This window comes from Ictalurus furcatus, chromosome 12, assembly GCF_023375685.1.
Source record: "Ictalurus furcatus strain D&B chromosome 12, Billie_1.0, whole genome shotgun sequence".
Lineage (NCBI taxonomy): Eukaryota > Metazoa > Chordata > Actinopteri > Siluriformes > Ictaluridae > Ictalurus > Ictalurus furcatus.
Window position 1 is genome coordinate 15,020,369 of NC_071266.1, and position 25,633 is coordinate 15,046,001.

Below are 25,633 nucleotides of genomic sequence, written 5' to 3' on the forward strand. Positions count from 1 at the left end.
TATATATATATATATATATATATATATATATATATATATATATATATGTCAGTCTTGATGTTCTACGTAAAAAAATAAGTTTATTTATGTACAAGAGATTATCTATGTACCTTTGGGACTTAAACAACATATTTATCTTAATATGTAGGTACAGATGTGCTGAACTAACTGAATTAGCAAACGTAATATGAGAAGACTAAAACATGCTGAAATTACAAAAAATCGTACCAGTTGGGAAAAAAAAAATCTGTTTTGCAGTAAGAAACTCAGGAAGGAAATACAGATTCTCTTTTTTTTAGGCTCTTGCGCAGTAGGCAAAAATTGTTGCAAAGATTTACACTTGAAAAGTTTATCCATGTCGGGTTCTCCAAAAGTCAAAGGTGGTTCCCCATGGCTATATCAACTTAAAGCCAGCCTATACACTTTATAAAATACTTTGGAGGATACACTGCAAAAAATAACATGTTATCAATTGGAAATATCTTGAATATAGTCAGATTTATCTAGTATTTTCTAGTATAGGATTATTAAACCAATTTCTAGACATTTCATTTACTCAAGCTTTATAGTATTTTCGTATTCTATTGCCAGAACATTTAGCTTCTTTCTAGAAATAAATGCTTAAAATGAGCAAAATGATCTGCCAATAGAAAAAGACTATTTCAAACTTGAAATAAGTGAAAAAAAGTGTAGAAATGGGTTTAATAATCTTATATTTCATTTATTGTAGAAAGCCTAGAGAAATCTGATTATATGTAATATTTGCACTTGCTAAGATATGGGTTTTTTTTTCATGGAGAAAATAACCAGTCTAATCCACACAATTCTCCAATGATGAGCTCTTCAGCATCTCTGACCCTGTCCAGTGCCTTCAGCAGAGGTCATGGGGGTGAAAAAAGTGTGTGTGTGTGTGTGAGAGAGAGAGAATTACGGTCACAGGGCCACTGTTTTGACAGCACATAGGGCACATGGGATCAGGCAAGAGGTACAGTGTGACAGCTGTTTTTACAGACACAGTCATAAAAAAGGAGGCCTCTGGAGATGAGCAAGAGGAAGGGTGGAACAATGGAGAGGGAGGGAGAGGGAGCTAAAACAAAAACAGGGTGAAAAGTCAGGACAGTACCTCAGAGAGAAACAGGAAAAATAAAGTGACAGTAGGAGAACAACATATAGCCGAAATAGGCTATAAGTGGCAAATCAATTCAGTACAGAGGTTAGGAAGAGAAAATGAAATCAAAAACAAATGAATTAGTGCTCACACGCAAGTTACACAAGTACTCATATAGAGGACTCACCCCTGTGATTTAACCCACATACACACTAATACATGCCAAAGGTATGCTCCCTATTAAAGCCAACTAATAGACTAACAAAGTCTGATAAATATTCTGACTTCACTTTACGGTCACGAACTGAAGTGAACTTTTACCCTCCATGTGAGAATTATTCGTTGTCTTGAGCAATAACTAATCAAATCTGGATGTGTTAACACAAAGCAGTAAATCTGTGTGTGTGTGTGTGTGTGTGTGTGTGTGTGTGTGTGTGTGTGTGTGTGTGTGTGTGTGTATAAAGGGTGAGGTTGTAGCATTGGGTGCATTTACTGGTGCAAAGTATACTCACTCGTTTACTGGTTTAAAAAAAAAAGATAACAGTAACGCAATATTCAAAAAATAATATTTATTTCACATTTACAGTATATACCAAATGTCACGTTTTTATATATTCATCTATATGTACATATTATACATTTTACATAACACGTACAAAATAAGGGTTTGAGGAGTAGATCAGAGCAAATTAGTCATATAGTCATGTCCATTTATGGGTTGTACATGCAGCCAGTGAGAATTCAGCTATAACAGGTACACATGATGCTGTTTGATTGTGTAGTGTTTTGTGTAGTAGATGCTGACCTATTCACGTTTGTCATTCTCTTGCATCATGTGCATACATATTATATATAAAATGCATACAAACTAACTTACTTAACTTAATTGTGAGTTTAATCTTAATATTTAACATTCAATAATTTTATATCTATACACACTTTACATACATACATACATACACATACACACAGAGTCCAAATTGAAAATCTGGGATTTTTAAATGTTTATAACAAAGTAAATTTAAAGATCTTGAATATTTAATATTTCTAGGTCCTTATTTAAATGTAAGCAAATTCTGCTTATTGATATTGACCATGTTAACTGTTTTGTACAAAAGATCAGATTTTCCTCATGTCTAATCAATTCTATTAAAGCATGTGTTCAGACAACACGCTGCTGGATTTGATCTAAAATGGTTCATAAGGTTTTGAACAAACTTGTGGAGTCTGTGCCAGCTCGATTGCACACGGTCATTAAAGCAGAAAGGGGATGAACCAAATAAAAATAAACTCTGAAATTCATGTAAATATTTCTAATATTCTACTTTTAACTCAAGCTGTTGCCAGTAATATCATTCATAATGAAAATTGTTGTATTAAATTAAAAAAAGAATGAAAAATAGAAACTTTCACTAGTGCTCTCAGACTTTTGGACCCCACTGTATGTATGCATTTATAATTATTGAATGTCAAATAATGAGATTAAACCCTCACACTTTAGAGAGAGATATATATATATATATAATAATTTTGCTTTTCAGATGCTCAAAAGAGGAAAAAGCACATAGAGTACACTGTGTGTTTTAGCTTCAAATGCATTTCCCCGTCATCTAATAATGTACACTCTGGGGATAGTGTCGGTTTGGTTAATCAGCAAATTCTTACAGTCCTCGCAACCCCCCCCCCAATCTCATTCACCCATATTTTCTCATTCTCTCTCTCTCTCATATTCTCCCTCATATTCTCTCTCTCTCTCCCTCATATTCTCTCTCTCTAATGCATACACTAATGCATACACTCAGATTTTTTTTCTTTCTTTGTTTTACAAAGTAATAATTGGTTTGATCTTTTGCTCCTTTTATACAGCTATTCATTCTGCAGCACATTTAATAACTTAAGAACTCTTCAAATAAAACATGTACAACAACAAAACAGGTGTGTGTGTGGGTGTGTGTGTATGTGAATGCTACAATAAGTGTCTTTGTATGGCACATGTATGTGTGTGTGTGAGACAAAGTAAGTTGTAAATTCCAGTTGATTTGGTAAAGTTATAAAAACGGCTTGTGCTTCTTTGCTGCTACATGGAGAAATCACTTGAAAACAAAAACAACAGCAAAACCATTGTACATTTTACTGATAAGCTCTATGATCTTTGGCTCATTAGATTATGGGCCGTCCTATAAGCAATCACAGAATGTTGCCTCAGTTTGGCCCAACACGCTCAAACAGTCCTCATCATCCATCGTTCCTCAAACTACACAGTACATTTACTTAAGGTTTGTTAGAATGATGTGCTCTGAGCAAAATATGGGATATTTCCCTTTACCAAAAAAACATCCTTTCAGGAAAAATGGCCACATGTAGCAGAGTAAGAGAGCAAATCAGCCCTCTTGATTTTGATGAACTGTCTTTAAAACCCAAACAGCATCAGACAGCCCATCTGTTCCTTCCACCCAGTGGCCAGCGCTGGGTTTTGAGAACTCCTTCTGTGTGTTTTGGTTTACAGATTCCACTTTCAACTCAGTCTTGGACCACTGTAGTGCTTTAAAAATGCTCTTACTGCAAAACCAGCCATAATAACAATAAAGGGAGCAGCATTGTAAGGATAGTCAGAAATGCTGGTCTGACTGCGGAGTTCGTTCGCACACTTTTCTGAACGTCTGGCAGCACGACTGGATCGTCTGTGAAAAGAGGAGGGCAGAAAAAAAAAAGTTCTTACTCGGATACTGCTTTCAAATCTTAATTGACCTAACCCTCATCCATGGAACTCAGACAGCCTGTGTTTTTTTTTTTTTTTTAAAACAGTATGTGCCTTTAAAGATAAGAGGGATTAAATAAAATAATAGGTAAATAAATGAGTCAACAAACCTATACCTGCTGGTAAGCGGTTTGAGGTGGTGTGCACGCCTCCTCCACTTCCTTTGCCGGGTCCAACTCTAGCCTCTTGTGATCCTGAACAGAGAATAAATACACATTACAAATCTATTCTTCACAAACTCACAACTTGTACTGTGCCAGTTAGCCTTCAATTCTACTCACCATCATTAGCAATGACATCTACTTTCAGCTTCAGACACTCCTGTCCATGGTGGTGCAGAGGTTTGGCTGTTTGGAGGGCATGACAGAAAAAAAAGAATTAAAGTGGGAAAGGCAGTAGAAAGAAACTGATGGTATAATCTAGTTTCTTTAGCTTGCCAGAAATTCTAAGCTTGACCATCTGGATGTGTAAACAATCTGTCATGCCTTCAATTATAGCCTTGTGTGGTCTAATCCTCCATTTCTTATTTGCTTCCTTGTGAAAGAGCCTTAAAGTGCAACTCGGTATTAATGATGTCCACACTTCATCCAACCAGAATAACGGTGTAAGACTCAATTATTCCAATGATTTATATATAGAACAAAAGGTGAGCCTAAAATAATTGATGGTACATTTTTACTGAAGACCAAGCCCTAGCTTTAGTCTACCTTACACTCCAACCCCCTAGCATACAAACATCAAACCCATCTGCCATTACTTAATATGTGTGGCTCATAGTGCAGCCAAAGAGACACATAGCCCGGAGTGAGGACTCATATGACAACTCAGGGGTCCTATTCATTACTGATGGGCTAAAAGGGCACATATACTTGACTCATGCACTCAATTCTTTTCTGGTAGCTCGCGGTACCATAAATTTAAAATTACCGTAATGGGCGTGGACTGCATGAGGTCATACAGTCACAAACTAAACCTTTGACATGTGCACCATGCAAACAAAAAGTACTGTGGTATAAACAACTATTCCTGCATGGAGATCTGAACTGGATTCCAGTATTACTTTTAGCATTTAACATTACGTATTGTGTGGCTGATACATTTTAAATACGCTCATGTGAACAAATATAGTAGTAACAAATGGGGAAATAACTACAACAACATCTTTATTTATGACTCACAGATATAGTAGTAGCTCTGGCCTGGGCGAAACTCCTTGCCCAGGGTGAAGGGTGTGAACCGCTGAAACTTCTCAGAGAACTTTTCTGGTGCGTGCAGGGCAAAAGGCTGGCCGCACTCCCAGCGCATCTGCTCATAGGACTGTGGTCGGCACGCCTCGTAGTCCTCACGCTCCACCATGTACAGCACATAGCGCTCAGCCTCCTGAGACGGCACCGTGCCTAGAGGGTAATGGGGACACACGATGTCCAGGTAGTCATTCAGACGCACCTCCACTGTGTAGCCGTCCCCCTGAAACCTGCCACAGCAAAGCCAAACAGAGAACAGTTAGGCTGACTGAGAACATACAGTGCCAAATGACAACATAAAATAAAGAACCCTGGAGAAATATTTCAATAGATGGATCATCTAAAGAGAACTCAATCACAAGGAAAATTTTGAACGCCAACAGGAGAGCTGGGTGATATGACGATATGACAATAAATTATCACAATATGCCTTTCTGAGATAACATGATAAAAAAACAAATTAGTACAAACTGACTGGAAGTAGCTAATGTGATGTTAAAAGTTTTGTACTTCATCTTTAAACCTGTACAGTTAAAAAAATATTTCAGTGTTGAATATTTATTTCTTTTCTGTAAATTATCTTTTCTCCTTTTTATTATATTAATTATAAACGTGTTTATGAATAATAAATGTATTATTAATCTGTCTTGATTTAGCAGTTGAGGAGAATGAGAATTATGATTATAATGAAGTTCAGTACAAAGCAGCAATTAAATAGCAACTGTACAGAGAAGAAAAACATTGTAAATAAACAAACCAATACAGTGAGGGAAAGAAGTATTTGATCCCCTGCTGATTTTGTACATTTGCCCACTGACAAAGAAATGATCAGACTATAATTTTAATGGTAGGTTTGTTTGAACAGTGAGAGACCGAATAACAACAAGAAAATCCAGAAAAATGCATGTAAAAAATGTTATAAATTGATTTGCATTTTAATGAGGGAAATAAGTATTTGACCCCCTCTCAATCAGAAAGATTTCTGGCTCCCAGGTGTCTTTTATACAGGTAACGAGCTGAGATTAGGAGCACACTCTTAAAGGCAGTGCTCCTAATCTCAGCTTGTTACCTGTATAAAAGATACCTGTCCACAGAAGCAATCAATCAGATTCCAAACTCTCCACCATGGCCAAGACCAAAGAGCTCTCCAAGGATGTCAGGGACAAGATTGTAGACCTACACGAGTCTGGAATGGGCTACAAGACCATTGCCAAGCAGCTTGGTGAGAAGGTGACAACAGTTGGTGCGATTATTCGCAAATGGAAGAAACACAAAAGAACTGTCAATCTCCCTCGGCCTGGGGCTCCATGCAAGATCTCACCTCGTGGAGTTGCAATGATCATGAGAACAGTGAGGAATCAGCCCAGAACTACACGGGAGGATCTTGTCAATGATCTCAAGGCAGCTGGGACCATAGTCACCAAGAAAACAACTGGTAACACACTACGCCGTGAAGGACTGAAATCCTGCAGCACCCGCAAGGTCCCCCTGCTCTAGAAAGCACATATACATGCCCGTCTGAAGTTTGCCAATGAACATCTGAATGATTCAGAGGACAACTGGGTGAAAGTGTTGTGGTCAGATGAGACCAAAATGGAGCTCTTTCACATCAACTCAACTCGCCGTGTTTGGAGGAGGAGGAATGCTGCCTATGACCCCAAGAACACCATCCCCACCGTCAAAAATGGAGGTGGAAACATTATGCTTTGGGGGTGTTTTTCTGCTAAGGGGACAGGACAACTTCACCGCATCAAAGGGACGATGGACGGGGCCATGTACCGTCAAATCTTGGGTGAGAACCTCCTTCCCTCAGCCAGGGCATTGAAAATGGGTCGTGGATGGGTATTCCAGCATGACAATGACCCAAAACACACGGCCAAGGCAGCAAAGGAGTGGCTCAAGAAGAAGCACATTAAGGTCCTGGAGTGGCCTAGCCAGTCTCCAGACCTTAATCCCATAGAAAATCTGTGGAGGGAGCTGAAGGTTCGAGTTGCCAAACGCCAGCCTCGAAACCTTAATGACTTGGAGAAGATCTGCAAAGAGGAGTGGGACAAAATCCCTCCTGAGATGTGTGCAAACCTGGTGGCCAACTACAAGAAACGTCTGACCTCTGTGATTGCCAACAAGGGTTTTGCCACCAAGTACTAAGTCATGTTTTGCAGACGGGTCAAATACATATTTCCCTCATTAAAATGCAAATCAATTTATAACATTTTTGACATGCGTTTTTCTGGATTTCTTTGTTGTTATTCTGTCTCTCACTGTTCAAATAAATCTACCATTAAAATTATAGACTGATCATTTCTTTGTCAGTGGGCAAATGTACAAAATCAGCAGGGGATCAAATACTTTTTTCCCCTCACAGTAAATACAACAAATGCAGTCAATGATAAGAAAAAAAAAAAAATACAGTGCCCTTTAGGGCTGGGTAATATATCGATATAATATTGATATTGTGATAAATGATTACACGATAAACTTTTCCAAGCTATCGTTGGTATGGTGATGTACAACCCCAATTCCGAAAAAGTTAAACTCAGTTTAAAGTTTTGCAGAGAGATTGTTAACCAACAGTTGCAATTAACAACGAATGCTTCAACTGGTTTCCCCAAATTCAACTGAAGATGCAATTTCATGATTTCTCCAGTTTCATAATTATTCAACCCCTTCATGGCAAGCATCTTTAATACTTTTTAGAGAACCCTTTTGCTGTTATGACCTGCTGCAAACGAGATGTATAGCTTCTGGCAGCTTTCCTGAGGAATCTTAGCCCATTCCTCATGAGCAGTGGCCTCCACTTCTGTAATATTCTTGGGTTTGAGTGCTGCAACCGCCTTCTTCAAATCCCAGAGATTTTCTATGGTGTTCAAGTCAGATGACTGTGATGGCCATGTAGAATCTTCCAGGACTTCTTCTGCAACCAAGCCTTGGTGGAATTTGAGGTATGTTGGGATCATTGTCCTGTTGGAAGGTCCAATGATGCCCCAGCTTCAGCTTCCTCACAGACAGCATGACGTTTTCTCCTAGGATTTCCTGATACTTCAATGAATCCATCTTGCCTTCCACACGCTGCAGGTTTCCAGTGGCAAAGGATGAAAAGCAGCCCCAGAGCATCACCGACCCACCACCATGCTTGACTGTGGACAGAGTGTTCTTTCTTCATTCTTCTTCCTCCACACATACCGCTGATCCAACGTCCGAAAAGTTTGAGCTGACTTTTCCTTATGCTTTTGGGTCAGTAGTGGTGTACGTCTTGGAGTTCTGGCATGGAAACCTTCTGCGTTTAGTACGCGCCTTACTGTGCTCACTCAGTGCCGGTTGCCACCAAGTCTTGCTGCAGGTCTTATGCAGTCACTCGAGGGTTTTCACAACCTGCCTTCTCAGAAATCTGCTTGCAGCCGTTGATAGTTTCCTTTTTCTGCCCCATCCAGGTATTTTATTTATTTTCTGCCCCTAGCCAGTTCAGGTATTTCACGTGTTCCAGCTCAAGCACACCTGGTGCAGCTAATGAAGCCCTTGATTAGTTGCACCAAGTGTGCTTGAGAACACCTGTTTTGCATAATTGTGCTGTTGTGAGGGATTCTATTCAGGGAGTTGAATAATTTAAAAACTTTAGAAATCATAAGTTCCATTTTCAGTTGAATTTGGGGAAACCACTTGAAGCATTCAATGTGTTGAACTATTTCAATTGCTTGTTTGATTTGTTCATTACAAACAATTTTGATAATATTGATTCGCAATGGGGGCTGAATAATTTTGATTGCAACTGTATGACATGATGCACATTGTGTATCATAGAAATGTCCTTGAGTGTCGTGATATGATATTTTTGTCATATCACTCATGTCTAGCACCCATTGATATTCTGTAGTTTTTAATTTGTTGAATATGCTTTTTAATCTAATGTATGCCATGGAACAGCTGGAGGACAAAAGGCATCTAATAATGTAAAGCCAATAAACAGAATGTGCTCATAATAGTTGCAGGAACCAGATAGTTTAACAGTCACATTGTGAGCATCGCCCGCATTTCTACACAACCTGCTGTAAGCACAGTAACAGTGTAGCATAATCACGATTTCAATCGACTCGGCATTGAGTGTAAAATGTGTGCTTGAGAAGCACTGGGAAATCAGCGAGGTCTGAAAAGGGAACAATGGCCCAATGGATGTGGAAAAAAAATCAAAACCCTTGAAAGGGGAACAATTAATGGGGTGAATGTACATAATGTGGAAGAGATGAGGCAGAGGCTGTCCGGAAAAGGCTGTCCATCAGAGCGATACAACGCAGGCTCAGAAAGTGAGTGTGTGCACGCATATTTAAAATGTATGTTCACTGATTTTACACCCCACAGGAGAACAAGAAGTTGTTTGCTTCAAGATATTAGAATGCAGTCAGAGTAGCTATTATACAGAATGATGACAATTGATCTACAGATTCCCCCACAGGGAAATGACACACACACACACACACACACACACACACACACACACACACACAGTATAAATCTGTGTTCTGTCTGCACCCCCTCTCATTATACTCGCGCACACACCCTGTTCTGGAAGAAGGAGGGAGCTGAGACAGGCCGATTGTCTGGCTCTTGACTCCTCTCCTTTCTTCTGTCCTCCCTTATTGCACTCCTCCACCCCACCAGATTTCCTACTCCCACTCTACTGGCTGTCTTCTCTCTCTGTTTTCCTGCCTTGCTCACTCTAACCTACATTCCAGTGAGAGAAAGAATGTGTGTGTGTTTAAAGCCCAGGTCAAGAAATATTGCAACTGCAGGCCAAATCCTAGTTCTGCAATAACACTGGCTTAGTAAAAAAAATACTACATCTGCAGGTGATCATTAACAGTCCTCAGTAACCTGACTGTCCCTGACTGTCCCGATAACTATGTCAACATAGCGATCAACTGTATAAAACTGGTATCTGCCGGTATTGCGCAAATGCTGACTGATTGCTGTTGGGTATGCTTGGGAACTAAGATCATGTTATGGGATTCTTCAGCCATTTTGGTAGGGTTACTTCTTTGTTTTTATACTACAAACACTGTGGAAAAATTCAAAGACACCACGAGAGATTTTACAGCTTTTTCACACTTGAAAATGGTTGCACGGTGTGGGATCAATACGAACTCCCAAACAAAGTGGAGTTACGATTGGGTCATGCAAGCGCTTACATTTGCAGGCATTGCCTGAATATCTGGAGTGTGTTCGAGTGTTTGTTCTTGTGACCAAGCCACTCAAAGCTCAGTTACAGGTTACAAACAAATGGGTGTAAGACCTGCAGAGCTACAAGAAGTCAAAACATCACTGCTATGAACGGTCTTTCATAGCAGTGAATGTGGCTGATGTTATAGTGCCCTTGTTGTTATTAATGTTTGCCCTACTGTCATATGTTTAAAAAAAACAGTCCGTCCAGGATTTTGCTGAGTTTTTTGTGATTGTTGCATCCAAAAATGTTTGATTTTGCTGGGGGGTTTTTATCTCCAAAATTTTAGTTTTTTGTTAGCTTTTTTTTTTTTTTTTTTTTTTTTAGAAATCTGCTTGAATTCGCAAAATCGCAATTGCACCAAAAAAAAAGTCTTTTGCAGCGATGTTTGCTGGTAAATGAGACCTTTTAGCTGTATGCATGTTCGATGCACGTGAATCAAAGAGGGCTTTGGCCGAATGCATGTTGTGATGACGTCACATGAACGTTCCCTCAGAACATTTACTAATTTTGACTCCACACAGGATATCAGAGGAAAAAAATCCAGTGATTTAAAAAAAAATAAATAAATCACAGCTTCCCACCATAATGACTCAAACGCTCAGTATGAAAACTCAACTAGATGGGTTGGCTATTTGACTAGATGACTGACTAACCCTGTCAAAATGGTGGATCACCCAGAAGTGCAATCACACTGACAAGTCATATTCACTTCCACTCACTTTAAGCATTTATTCACTGAACTGCTCCTGTGCTATAGTCGTTAGCCATTGCAGGATGTTGCCAAGAATAAGGCAGTGTTTCAGGAATTTCTATTTAAAAAAATTAAATAAATAAAAAAATGTTGCACACAGTGGCTTAGTGGTTAGCACGTTCGCCTCACACCACCAGGGTCAGGGTTTGATTCCTGTGGCTCTGTGTGTGCGGAGTTTGCATGTTCTCCCCGTGCTTTCCTCCGGGTACTCCGGTTTCCTCCCCCAGTCCAAAGACATGCATGGTAGGCTGATTGGCATGGCTAAAGTGTCCGTAGTGTATGAATGGGTGTGTGTGAGTGTGTATGTGATTGTGCCCTGTGATGGACTGGCACCCTGTCCAGGGTGTACCCCGCCTTGTGCCCCATGCTCCCTGGGATTGGCTCCAGGCTCCCCCGCGACCCTGAAAAGGAGTAAGTGGTTGAAGATGGATGGATGGATGGATGAATTTTTGCAACCCCTACCTAACATATCCTTTCATCTGATAGTATAGCAGCTCTTCACAACACCCGTTCATCCATCCATCCTTTCATCCCACCTTCATTCATCAGGTTTAGCTTACCCCCTCTGGTGAGTTCGCTCGTCGACGTGGCTCAGGAACATACCGTTTCTAACTCCCGAACAACAGTGAGAACTCGCGTCATGACTCGTTTGAGATCAGATGCTGAAAAATGATATCAACGATTCTGTAAACGCCTTGTATGGTCCGTCATAAAACCCTCTCTCTCCATGTCATGGAATAAAAGCATTAAGTGTTTTTCTCAGGATCAGTAAAGCGAGAGATATTTTTGGATCCGGTTTTACAAATGGTTACGTACATGTTGAAATATTCATCCAAATAGTTGGATTAAAATGACACAAGGACACACACACACAAACACACACACACGCCATTAAAGGTCATGATTAAAAGCTGTTTGCGGTATGGCCGCAATGTGGTCATCAAAAGAGGGTTGGCGGGAGGGCAATTAAAACACAAAGCAGGGTATTAAAGTGGCCCCAGAGGGGGGCAATTATGCCGCTCCACCCCAGCCCCTGAGGGCTGGGGAGTTAGATGGGAGACTGAGCGAAATGGGGGATGGGGGTCAGCCCATGTGCAAGGGGTCAGAGGCTCTTCTTTGGACTAGTGAGTGTCCTTTGGAGTTTTACAGTTACTTTATCAATGGGTTTATTCATACAGCAAATCCTTTCACTCTCGGGCTTTTAACGCCTACGCTCTTTACACACAGCAGAACTCTCAGTGAGCGACTAACACCCATCACTGCTCACTAACTGTCAATGTTTTGTGTTCTCTCACTCTTTCTTTTAGGGCAAAGCTTGAAAAAGAGCATCAGTGATTAGAAACAAAACAAAAACACTCCATTCCTCTTGTTCCAGCTATATATTTTGTCCTTAAGGTTCAGTACGAATGAATCTCAAAAGGGAGAATCAACAACCTGAAACTGATTATGACCACAAAAGAAATGTGTTAGGAAGTGGGTGTGTGCTAATGAATCACCCACATGATTCATGTATGGTGCTTTTGTTTAGCAATTTGGTTAAGGCTGATTTTTTTTTTTTTACTGGAATCTAAGGCTTTTGTTCTGATAATGTCCTTTCAATCTCTGAGTTAGAGTTTGTGTCTCTCTTAACATCTACCCCCTCTCTGTCCATCCACCTCTCTTCCTCTCTACTAACTGGAATGTGAACGTTCTGGGGGAAGGGAGGACTAGCAAGTGGTGAAAGGTGGAGGAAATGCTCTGAGTCAGCAGCTGAGATTCTCTCTCTCTCTCTCTCACACACACACACACACACACACACAAGCAAAGCTGACTAATGCACACAATTTCTGATTCACCTGTTTTACGATTAAAACTTTTTGCCTCTTTCAAGCAGATTCGGATACATAAGAAATCTGGCTCATGATCATATAACTTGATCATCAGCTTTGAACAAAACTAAGTCCAGGATTCAGATCTAATTTTGATCTTTTATCCCCCACACCTGTTACTTAATAGACTGACAGCCTCCCCATTTTCTCCCTTGCACCTCCATCCAGCACTATCTCTAGTTAATCAGTGCTACAGTGCAAATATTTCCTTTCTGAACTTTTGGTGCTAGCTTCGACATTCTGGATGACTGGTTTGGAATGCTGCGAAGCCGGATAATCAGGTACTCTGTGCAGCCGGATTACGGAGCCTGGGCTTCAGAGGTGGCCACACGGTCCTATTCATCCGCAGCAGACCCTGCCTAATGCAGAGCGAGAACGAGGGGGAGAGAGAGAGAGAGGGAGAGAGAGAAAAGCTTGGGGGGCCCAGCGACAGATCCCCCATTGTTCCACAGCCAGATCGTTATAGTGGAGTAGTTTCCAAAAAAAAAAAAAGAAAGAAAAAGGTAGACAGACTGTTTCAGTAAGTGCTCAGGATGAATGAGAAAAGAGCGAGAGAAGCAGATGCTTTATTAGAAAGATTAAAGAACTAAATAAAAAGACTGTACATTGTTCCATGCCAAAAACGAAAGCACTTGAGCCAAAACTGTCCTGCTTTGAAGTGTTGCACATGAGTATGAAAGTGAGGAAGAGTGATGGAGGAACAGGAGAAAGAGAGGGAAGAAAAGGAAAGTTGAGAGAGGCTTTGATATGCCACAACGGGCTGCGTCTCCGGCTCAGGCCAGGCTCACGCTTTCATCTCATCCATCCGTCCGTCCCTGTGTTTTCTCCTCTCCCTCCCCATCTGTGTGTTTTCAGTGCTCTATAAGCCTGCTTGATCCCCTCACTCAGAGCTCCTCCACCCCCACTCATAAGCCCTCGCTCCACCAATCACAGGCCAGATCACTGGAATGCAAGGCATTTTGCCTTACCCATTCTGCTGCCATAGCAACGCAGCTCGCCCTTTAAAGATAAGATTGCCAACCAGTATCATCCATCTCTTTTCATTCCACCTTTCTTCATCAATCTCTTTGTTTTCCCTTGTCCACTGCTGCAGGTCTTGCCGGCTTGCCTCATTCTTCAGAGGTGTCACACTCCCCTTTCTCCTTAGAAAAGTTTTACTCTTTGTCTGCCCTTCGTGAGAGAACGACTGGACTGTTTCCTCTATTGATTTCATTCAATGATAAAGATGTTAGCATTCTTTACACACTGAGCTGAGAAAACACTCACTGACTTCCACAGGTGGGAATAACAAATGCTTTTGTAACCTGATCACACGAGCCCAGTGAAGTGTTTTTGAGCCCAGTTTTTCCTGTTCAACTCAGTTCTCAGGGCATCAGGGTTAATATTAACCTGCCACATAAATGTAAGAGAATTAAAATAAGGAAAAAAAAACACAATCAATGCAAGTACATTAGTAGCCGGAGGATTCATGCTATGAGCCGACATGTTCAGTGCTTGTGTCGCATTTGCTCTCAACATGCTTAACTGCATGCAGTAAGAATGAGAGTTATGCTGCATTCGGCCTAATCAGGAACTCAAGACGGTCTCCTCAACCCTGAGTTCAGCAAGTAACGTCAAACCAACATGGCAGCTCACAACTGTAGACACAGCGGCACTTCTTACCTTTAAAATGAGTTATACTGTACATGCAAGTATTAGCTTTAAACATGGAGGCGTCCGTGCCCCCCACTCCCCCACTTGGGCAGTGGTGGCTTGGTGGTTAAGGCTCTGGGTTACTGATCGGAAGATCAGGGGTTCAAGCCCCAGCACTACCAAGCGGCCACTGTTGGGCCCTTGACCCTCTCTGCTCCAGGGGCGCTGTATCGTGGCTGACCCTGCGCTCTGGCCCCGACTTCCTGACATGCTGGGGTATGCGAAGAAAAGAATTTCACTGTGCTGTAGTGTATATATGATCAATAAAGACTCATTATCACTTTGTAGATCAAATGCACGGAGGTGGAAGATGACATCACTCTGAGTTCACAATTCTGAGGTAAGTCGAACACAGCATCGTACTGTACCTGAAACATGACCCCTACGTACAGTTCCGTCTGTTGCAAAACATTTTGTTCCGACATTCTGAGCTGATATGCACCATTCCTTTTCATAAAGGCAGTGATTCTCTCCTTCCCTACAGGTTTTTAATCCCCAGAGTTCCTGCTGGTCACGGTAGGGTAAAGTGGTAATCTAATACAGGTACATGTGCTGTTGCCACAAGTCTACCAAACTGGCACTCATAAATTTTGCTTGCTTTTTGTGCCATTCTTCACATGCAGAGGCAGGAATTCCAGAACGACTATGGGAATTCAGAAGAGATGCAGAAAAGAAAAATAAGCATGAGAATTACTTGCGTTATTTATGAATGAGTATTACACCAAAGAGAATCCTGTTTGGCTGATGTGAACATGCACATATACACACTCCCAACACAGAGACTCAGCCACTCTATACTGTCTTGCACATAACATGGACGCTATCATTGCATATATCCATCTCACTCTCGCTCACACACACACACACACACACACACACACACACACCTGCAAAAACATTAAAAAGTGAGCAACAATACCACTGAGCCCAAATGAATAGGTCTGTTTCTCTGTGTGTGTGAGTGAGTGAGTGAGTGAGAGGAAGGAGGTCTTTAATGTTCTCAGAAAATCAGGACCTTTAATTGTGTCTCCTTCTGTGTGTGTGTGTATAAGCAAAACACACAGAGAGAGAGAGAGAGAGAGAGAGAGAGAGAGAGAGAGAGAGAGAGAGAGAGAGAGAGAGAGAGAGAGAGAGCGCGAGAGCAAGCGTGTAAGTGACCAAGCTCAAACTGTGGGAAGTTCAATCATGTTCCCAGCCTTTCAGCATGTGTGAATAACTGCAGCGTGTGAGACAGATTTGTTTAAGAAGCAGACTTCTTGCGTGCGCAAGTGTGTGAGAAAGGTATTGTTTACGGCACGTACAGGATGTGCCATTTTCCCGGGAAAAGAGCTGGCCAGGAAACACACACTCAGCAGGGGAACCCACAGTCGTTCTCTATCTCACACACACAGTTACTCTACAACCCTTTCCCCTAATTTACTATTTCCTATTTGCAATCAGACCTACAGTCTAGATACGGTGGGAGAGAGCCGTATATCTTGATCTCAAAAATCCAATCTTACATAACGCCTGCGCTTAATTATACAGAGTAGAGTTAGGATTAGAGAAATCATTATATTAACCAAACTGTAATTATCAACACTGCAGTTATCTTGGTGAGTGACACTCGTAGGACAAGAGAAAGTAGGTTTGAAGAAGAGAAGGAGCAGTGGAAGCTCTGTGTGTCTGAGAACAAGAAGAACAAAGAAGAACAGAGAGAGAAAAAGAGAGAAGATCATGAAAAGAAAGTGTCAAAGCTTTGGAAAGCAACAGCAAGTGGCTGAGAGAAAGAAAAGGAAGGAGGAAAGAAGAACAGATCAGGAGGTGGTGAAAGAGAGTGCGTTCTGAATGATGGTTACGGCTGCCAAGTGTGATAAAAGAGAAAGGTGGAGAGAGGGAGAGAGAAATCACACCTTTTTTCATTCAATTCCCTTCGTACAGAGACTGAAAGGGAAATAAAGGAGAGAAAAGAGAAAAAAGGGGTGTATGTAAGGTGGGGACAGAAGGTAGAAAAAGAGAGCAAGAAGAAAAGAATAAGAGAGGGGTGGACTGAGGGGTAACCCCAGCATTCAGAGACCACCAGAGAGCCAGCACGAGTGACAATACTTAGATGGAGTAAATGGCACTTCATCACACACACACACACACACACACACACACACACACACACACACACACACACACACACACACGATGACAAACAACATGAGTTGGACTCTCTCTCTTTATTTTTTTTTAACAAAACAAAAACCCTGCTATATTTGAAGAGGAAAAAAAACACACAAAAAACAGTGCCCTCTGGGCTGTCTTTGTTAAAAATAGTGCAGCAAGCGCCTTTCAGTGCTGATTAATCCATGTAAAGAGTTCTTTTCTGAGGGTAAAATGGCAACAGATCAGGGGGACAAGCATCACTAAAAGGAGGAAGGAGACAGAATTGGTCGGAGGGAAAGAGTTAAAGGAAAAGAAAGTCTGAATTTTGTGCCAGTAAACCGGCAAACGGTGCCATGGGCATGTAGCCAAGGGCGAGACAAGTTGCGGGGGGAGGGTGTTGGGAGCAAGGAAGAAAGAGCACCAAAAAACAACAACCAAAAAAAAAAAAAAGCGTGTCACATTCTTTGAAGAAATGGAATAAGAGTCGGAATCCTGACTTCCTTCTTATTTCAATACCATGCAAAGTGAAAGGGGGGGAAAAACAGGAATGAAAGAAATCAGGTTAATTTATTGATTTAGTTAAATTAAATATTCATTCAGTCTTTCAATTGTATGTCACTACACATGCATATTAATATTACACTCAGCACTGTGTTGGCTAAATTTTATAACGACAATCACACAGACAATCTAGACAAACAATACTGATGGTCATGATCTCCGAGCACGAGTCCACTGTGAACAGGAAGTTAGGTTAATGTGTCAAAGACAATGATGGAATACAACCTTTCATTCTGGCACTCCCTAAACAAACACACACACACACACACACACACACACACGCACGCACGCACGCACGCGCTCAGGTGTGCAACATTAATATACCCACAAGCAGGGGCAGGTATAAACACATCAGCACAGTTTGTTTCTTGGAACTGGACACATAACTGCACATACATGTGCAGACACACACACACACAAACACACACACCTCTTCAATCTTGCAAAAAAAAATTACACACAGCAACTTTATAAAACAGTCTGTGGCCAACAGAAGTTGAATTATTGGCTAAAGGCATCTTTATCATTCACTTTAAACATGACTGGAAGTGGGGGGGGGGCTGGCAAAAAGGGATTAAAGGGTTTGCAGTGAGGATGAGAATGTCAAACTAGTTTGCAGTAAGTAAAGAAAAATAGACACTGCCAAATAATAATAATAATAATAATAATAATAATAATAATAATAATAATATTTTTAAAAAATGCAGCAAACTCCTTTTTCCCAGGGCTTCTTTTTCTCTGATTATAGGATTAGACCAGAGAAAGACAGACAGAATGTAAAAAGAGTTAGCCATGATAAACAATCACAAAAATAGCATGCATTACTCTGCTATTTATGCAGAACGGGCTTCTTTTGTTCATTTCCACACGTTATAGAAAGAGCGAGAGAGAGAGAGAGAGAGAGAGAGAGAGAGAGAGAGAGAGACCCACACACTTGTCAAACTTTGTCTTTTTGGCATCTTCACTCCCATATTACTTTGGCTCTAATTCCTCCGTTCTGAGAAGTTTTGCCTACAGCTCAGAGTCAAGTTACTCTAAATCACGGGTGTCAAACTCAGGTCCTGGGGCTCCATGCACAGATTAATGTTCTCTCTCTTCTATGACACTACAACTCACAAAGGTGTTTGGGGGCTAGAAAGGAAAACTGATTCATCGGTGTGTTAAATCAATCGGATCGCATATAAAAATTCTGTGGAATTCTAGCAATCGAAGGCTACAATTATTAACCTTTAAGCATCATCAGGTTGGAACATGCACAGTCTGACATTTTCATTGTGAAACCGTGTTGGCTTGATGAAGTAGTAGTCCGACACCACTCTACACTAGACACCACCTTCCGTACCTCCTCAGAGACCACCAGAGAGTCGCTCTAGAGCAGTGGACACCAACCCTTTTCCTGGAGATCTACAAATAACTTCTGAAGATTTAGAGTGATGTTGTTGAATTTCCTACAAATGAAGTTATAAGACAGGCCACAGCTGCTAACCACATCCCACACATATCCTCTCCTACCTCTCCAGATGAATCCCTAGGATTTGGAAGCGAGTAAGCATAGCCGCCCCGCTTTCAGCTGCCTTACAGAAAAGAACATGGGATCCTCGAGGACTGAACTGGTAAACACTAATCTAGAACAGACTCGAGTCTGCACTGCTTAAGCATTCTGTCTCTGTTCACACATCTGATTTAAATTCTCAGATTATGATTCTGGAGTTGATTTTTAAAAAGGAAAAACAAAACAAAACAAAAAATCAACAATCATTGCCACACTATCTCAAGCTGACACTCGTTATAAAAGAACACAGCATAAACCGCATACTGTTGTACTAAATAGTGTCAAAACATTTAAAACATTTACTACTATTTAGACCAAGTAACGTGGTTTGGGATGTAACCTAAGAGCTTGACAAGTACACACAGGGGGTAGAAAGGGATTGGGATAAGACTACTTAGGATGAGTATACTATTGTAGTCTTGAAACAAAAGCATTTCAGAGATTTCCCAGCTCAGTGTTTTAGTGCTCTTGCACACCTGACTCATCATGGCATTAACAAGAGCAGTCCAATGTGCAGTTCTGGGAAACTCTACAGTGTTGGGAAACACTGGCTCACAAGTGTGAACTTCTGATACATGTGAACTACTGAGTGATCAGATCCCGGAAACGTGAGTTCATCATGGCTTTATCACTCGTACGTGTTGTTCAATCTGTTGGCACAGCAGAATACCATGTCCATGGCGCAATATAGTGCGCCATGAGAATGTATGCGTTTGTTTGTTTGTTTACAAACAATGTCAAATTTTCGACTTACTTTGGGTTGGTGCTATTCCAGAACACGCTGTGTCTCTCTGCTCTGGAGAATGAAACGCACACGTCCGCTACGACGCACAGGAGAAGAAGCCACACCAAATCCATCGCCAAATCTGCCTCACCCAGAATTAAGACAATATTCTCCCTGGAGTCGTGCGAGTACTTTTCAGCTATGTAGTTTCCAGTCAAACTGAATCAGGTCCACCTCAAGTCATTCATTCGGTAGAAATAAACATTATTTCACAGCTTGCAGAATGTTGATCGCTCAGACGCGCAACTAAATGAAGCCCGGCAGCGCCTGAGGTGTTCTGTTCAACCGAGGAGCTCTGCCTGGCCACGCCCACATGCTTCAACTGACCAATCAGCGAGAAGAGCGTACGACCGAACGCCTGGCTGCATACAATTGCGCATACTACTGTAGAGCACTAAAGGGAATTCTTCCATCCATCCATGTTCTATACTGCTTAGTCTACTGCGTCGCAGGGAACCTGGAATCTATCCCAGGGAGCATCGGGTACAAGGTACACCCTGGACTGGGTGCCAATCCATCGCAGGGCACACTCACATACACACACTGAAGGGTATTCTTTTAAAAAAAAAAAATAATAATAAAAAGCATTAGGGATTGTCAGTTTGGGTACTGTGATGTCCAGTTTGGGACGCAGCCCCCTGTATTCAGCCTCTGTGGTTTATTTAAATACGGACTTGTCTTATTTGCCCAGCTGTTAATAGTTAAGTTGAACGTTAAGTTGATTCAGAAGACGCCAGTCAGAGCTCTGAAACTCAACACGTTGTTGTTTAAGGGTCGGTGCCATGCAGTATTCATCAATAAGCTGTGCGCTTTCATCTGCTCTCATTCCACAAACAGTGATCATTAAAGCACCAAACCCCGCCGCCTTCATCATAAGCGTTAATAGGCTGTGCTAAATCTAATTACCGCCTTCTCAAGTAACTGTCGTCTTGTGTTTATTGTGTGTGTGTGTGTGTGTGAGAGAGAGAGAGAGAGAGAGAGAGAGAGAGAGAGAAAGACTACAATCTTTCTCTGATTACTCATTCACAAAAGTACAAACTTTGCCTTATGACTTAAACTTATGCCTTCTAATAAACAAAAAATCATATCCCTTTCATTTTGTTGAGCAAAAGACATCAATACAGCACAACTTCATTTAAACCCACTGCATTCTTGCAAAAATGTCATTTTTTAGGTTTAAATTTTTTAAAAAGGTTTATTTGTGTGTGTGTTTGGGGGGGGGGGGGTGTTAGTTTTTTAGTATTAAAAACACATTTTGGAACCTCTATTTATTTGTTTGTTTGGTTTTTTGTTTAATTTTATTTAGCAATGATTCTACCTTTTTACACCAGCACCAGAGGTTTTTCACAAACATTTTGTGCAAAAATGACCTAAATGGACATTATGAATTTCTTGCAATTCCAAGCCTTGACCACCTTCATTTTTTTTATTCCAAATTTATAATTGAAGACTAATGTAATATTTGAATATTTTATTCTGTCAGTAACATACAGTGGTGCTTGAATATTTGTGAATTTTCTATATATCAGCATAAATATGACCTAAAACATCTTCAGATTTTCACCCAAGTCCTATAAAGCAGATAAAAAGAATTCTTAAAGAAGAATAAAGTTAATGTTTTGGAATGCCCAAGTCAAAATCCTGAATTTAATCCAATAGAAATGTTGTGGAAGGACCTGAAGCAATCAGTTCATGTGAGAAAACCCACCAACATCCCAGAATTGAAACTGTTCTGTACTGAGGAATGGGCTAAAATTCCTCCAAGCCGATGTGCAGAACTGATCAACAGTTACTGAAAACATTTAATTGCAGTTATTGCTGCACAAGGGGGTCACACTAGATACTGAAATCAAAGGTTCACATACTTTTTCCACTCACAGATATGTAATATTGGAACATTTTCCTTAATAAATGACCAAGTATAATATTTTTTGTTTCAGTTGTGTGATTTGGTTCTCTTTGTCTATTTTATCTTCTTTTAGGTGAAAATCTTATGATGTCATATTTATGCACAAAAGTAGAAAATTCTACAGGGTTCACAAACTTTCAAGCACTACTGTACATGTGTAATGTAAGTGAATTAAAATCAAAGGAATATTCCCAGCACCAAATTATTATTATAGTGGGAAGTGTCATGTTGTTATAGGAGAATGTATGGTTGTGTGATATGGGCCTGGGTTATATATGACGCATGATTTTGTGTGCAGCAATAGAGTGGTACTGCTCACACACTTGCTGTGTAGCATACGGAACTGTATATGGACAATGTCTAGAAGATTTTAAAATGACATTCACCAGAAGGCACATGAAAAGATGACCCTAAAGATCCCTGTCCGTTAGATTTCCAAGTCAAATTATGCACAGCAACATTGGAAATTGTGAGTTTCTCTCATGACGCCATTTGTAAATCAAGCGACCCCATGTGGGTTCGAGACCCCTGATTTGGGAATCCCTGATCTAGGCCTATTACATACAGTACAGTTCCCTCCGAAAGTATAGGGATGGCAGTGTCAAATATTTTGTTTGTTTGTTGTACATTTGGGTTTGATATCAAAATATGAATATGAGACGATAGATCAAAATTTCAGATTTTATTTCCTGATATTTACATATAGATGTGTTAAACAGCTTCAAAAATGGCATCTTTTGTTTGAACCCACCCATTTTTCAAGTGATGAAAAATATTGGAAAAATTAATAGCTCTGAATGTCTACTCTTGGTTTGAGCCCTGGGTTTCACCTGTGAAGCCTGCATTTGTTGTTGTTAAAAAAAAAAAGATAAACCAACATGAAGACCAGAGTGCTGTCTATGGGAGAAAAGCAAGCCATTTTGCTGCTGAGAAAAGAAATAAAATCACTCAGAGCCAGTGCACAAGCACTGGGCATAGCCAGTACAACAATTTGGAATGTAATGAAAAAGAAAGAAACCACTGGTGTACTAACAGCCAGACATGAAATAGCACGGCCAAGTAAAAAAATAAAATCAATAGCACTTGATGACAGAAACAGTGTGAGAGCTGTGAACCCAAGCCCCCCCCCACAAAAAACATTTTTAATATTACCTTTAACTTTAACTAGTTACTATAACTAGCTATCTCATGAGCAGTATTAATATATAGTATAATACCAAACTAAATTATCATAAATTAGTAACACATGAACGTAATGTTATTTCTAATCAATAATAATTCAATACACCCACAAGGTATAGAAACTCAAGTGATAATTACAAACTGCATGAGTCACTTAATGATCACTTAAGGAGGAGGATGGAAAAAAAAAAACATGCATCATTTTTTGTTTGCCATCAACTTCTTTGCTTTATATCTCCAGACCATAATAATATAAAGTGGTGAAAACAAGCTTCTATGGTGTGGTCAGAACAGGAAAAGCCATCATCAAGTGGTTATGAGCTGAGTTTCTTGGATGGGGAGTATGGCTCCTCTCCGTGCAGCGTGATTTTCTAGTGTGAAATTGTGTTTGGACATTTCTGCTTTTGATATAAACCTATGTGAAATGATTTGGGCTACTGTATGATGAAATGTTGTTGTGCATTTATGTAAAAAAAATAAATAAATTTTTTTATTAAACATTCCAAATAATTCTGCATACATTAATAACGTGTTAAGTCACAGTACAATACACATTTATCTAATATATAGGGGTTTGTTTTATGCTTATTTTATATATTTTACAATAAACGTAAAGACATCAAAATGATGTGAAATTAGGTAATCACTAAAAAAAGTGTTAAACAATTCAAAACCATATCTTTATGCCATGGTGAAACTTTGCTCACTCTTGGGTCTTTCTCTTAAACAGCTTTATGGGGAGGATCATTATCAGGTTGGTCAGTATCATTAGATGAAAATGTCTTTATGCTCATGAAACAGGTGAGTCCAGATATTGTGTGTGTCCAAAGAGACACAAAACCATGTTCAAATCTAGTCCTTTCAGACCTTTGACCTTGCTATGACCTTGACCCTGTTTGGATACATTTAAAAACATGTATTGAAAACATAACAGATTCTGCTGTAATCTGCTGGTTAAAAAGATAATTCCATATAAATGCTACTACACGATTTTGACATATTACACTAAGGAGTGTCAGGGATTGTAAAAGGTGGCAGATGCAAGTGTAGATTTTTATTGAATAAAGCACAAAACAAATGACCAAAACTGTGGAATAGCCATAAACGTAACAATGGGCACATGGTAAAAACATGCAGACTAAGAATGATGCTGTGGCACACACGATGAGACATACACATGACAACAACAAAAGCTTGGCAATGTGCTGAAAAACTAGAACTTATATAGGGGTGCTTATTAGGGGTAACACAGAACAGGTCTGAGTGATCAGTGGTACATGTGACATGGTCATGTGATGTGCATGGGGCTGATGGGTAATCTAAAGTTCAGTGACGATTTCGGCATAACTATGATGACAAGAATCTCAGCTGGATGGACGGACAACCGGAAAAACGTAACACCTCCTTCACTAGGAAAGCTTTGTGTCTTATTGAGGGAACCCATAGTACATAAGATTGTTTACAAATGCTATTAAATGACTTAACATGTGTTATTAAAATAAAGCAGTGGTGTTCCTGTCACATTCATTGTTTTTTACTGTATAAGGTCATTTAAAATGAGATTAAAATTGAGAAGCAGGATAACACTGAACGATGAGATACGCTTAGTGTGATTTGTTGGAAACTATAATACACTACTAAGTCTGAATATTTCCTTCCTTGGACTTTCTGCTAGGGGAACTCTATCTGACTAGGTCAAGGTTATATGTTATCACCACCTTTCTTGGTTGTGTTGTAAAGCCAAAAATTGAGGTCATGGCTTTTGTTTTAACAAATGCCCTCATATGAGAGTTATATGAGAATAGCCCAGCGCTTTTCAGCATTGCCCTCATTGACTTTCCACTTTCAGCAGAACAGGAGAAGGTAGGGAAGATCCCATGGCAGCAAGAACAAAATAGTTAAAACAATTTGTACCATATTTTCTTTCAACTATGTACAGACTTTCATAATTTAATAAGGTGCTACACACGAATCAGCTGACGTACAAATTGGCTACATTAAACCCATTTAGGTGGATCAGTAGCCTATCCCGGGAACACTTACGTGAGGTGGGAGTACACCCTGGATGGGACACTGGTCCATCACCAGTTACCATGGCATAGCCAATCCTCCTACTGGTTTCCTAATGTTTGTTGGAGGGGGAGATCATGCAAAACTACACACAGACATTAACCCGAGCTCAGGATGTTGGCTTGATCATTTGGACATCTAAGGGCTCATCTAACTCTTACATCTTTAAGGCCGGTAAAAACAGTATTACAATGTAACTTGCATCTACTTGGTGTGGAATTTAATGGATAACATTTGCAAAGAAAAAATAGATAATAAATGAATAAATGTTTATCTAGGATTTGAATGGTGCTACAGCCAACATTTAGCACTTTAACAGTCCTCTGCCTTATAAATCCCTTTGTTTTTGTTTTAACATTGTTTCTTCACAACCAAGAGTGTGAAGAGAGAGAGAGAGCGAGAGAGAGAGAGGGCGCCTGTAAGTGCACTTATGAACACGGAGAGATAAACATTCAGAATTAAAAATTGTGCCACATCAAGTCACACCCTGCAATACACAACACATCCATTGTGTTTGGAGGGAGTTGTGCAATGTGCTGATGTGAACATGTATTCAGTGATGACAATAAAGGTCACAAACTAGAAAAATAAAACCCAGGAAGACAACCAACTAAGAGAACAAACCAACCAGTACATAAATAGATATTAATTCTGTAAGTGCATAATTTTTCTAAAAGATAAATGACAGTCCCCTGTAATACAACAAGGCCAATTCTTTTGTTTTTGCTACACGTTGAAGACATTTTGGTTTGAGATCAAAAGATGAATATGAGATGATAGATTAGAATTTCAGCTTTAATTTCCTCATA

The 25,633-nt window shown here is 40.1% G+C and overlaps 1 protein-coding gene across 2 annotated transcripts; it reads right to left on the reverse strand.

Moving 5' to 3' along the window:
- Nucleotides 1-1,661: 1,661 nt before the first annotated feature.
- Nucleotides 1,662-20,612, reverse strand: efna1a (ephrin-A1a). 2 transcript variants are annotated; one of them, XM_053638374.1, is made up of 5 exons: nucleotides 19,634-20,612; nucleotides 5,045-5,340; nucleotides 4,148-4,213; nucleotides 3,977-4,060; nucleotides 1,662-3,789 (listed from the first exon to the last, which is right to left on the reverse strand). In XM_053638374.1, exons 1-5 carry the CDS (start codon nucleotides 19,735-19,737, stop codon nucleotides 3,665-3,667), a joined length of 675 nt encoding a protein of 224 aa, XP_053494349.1. In that variant the 5' UTR covers nucleotides 19,738-20,612; the 3' UTR covers nucleotides 1,662-3,664. The 2 variants fall into 2 exon arrangements, with proteins under 2 accessions (XP_053494349.1, XP_053494350.1); XM_053638375.1 differs by having other exon boundaries at nucleotides 3,983-4,060; nucleotides 19,634-20,611.
- Between the last annotated feature and the right edge of the window lie 5,021 nt (nucleotides 20,613-25,633).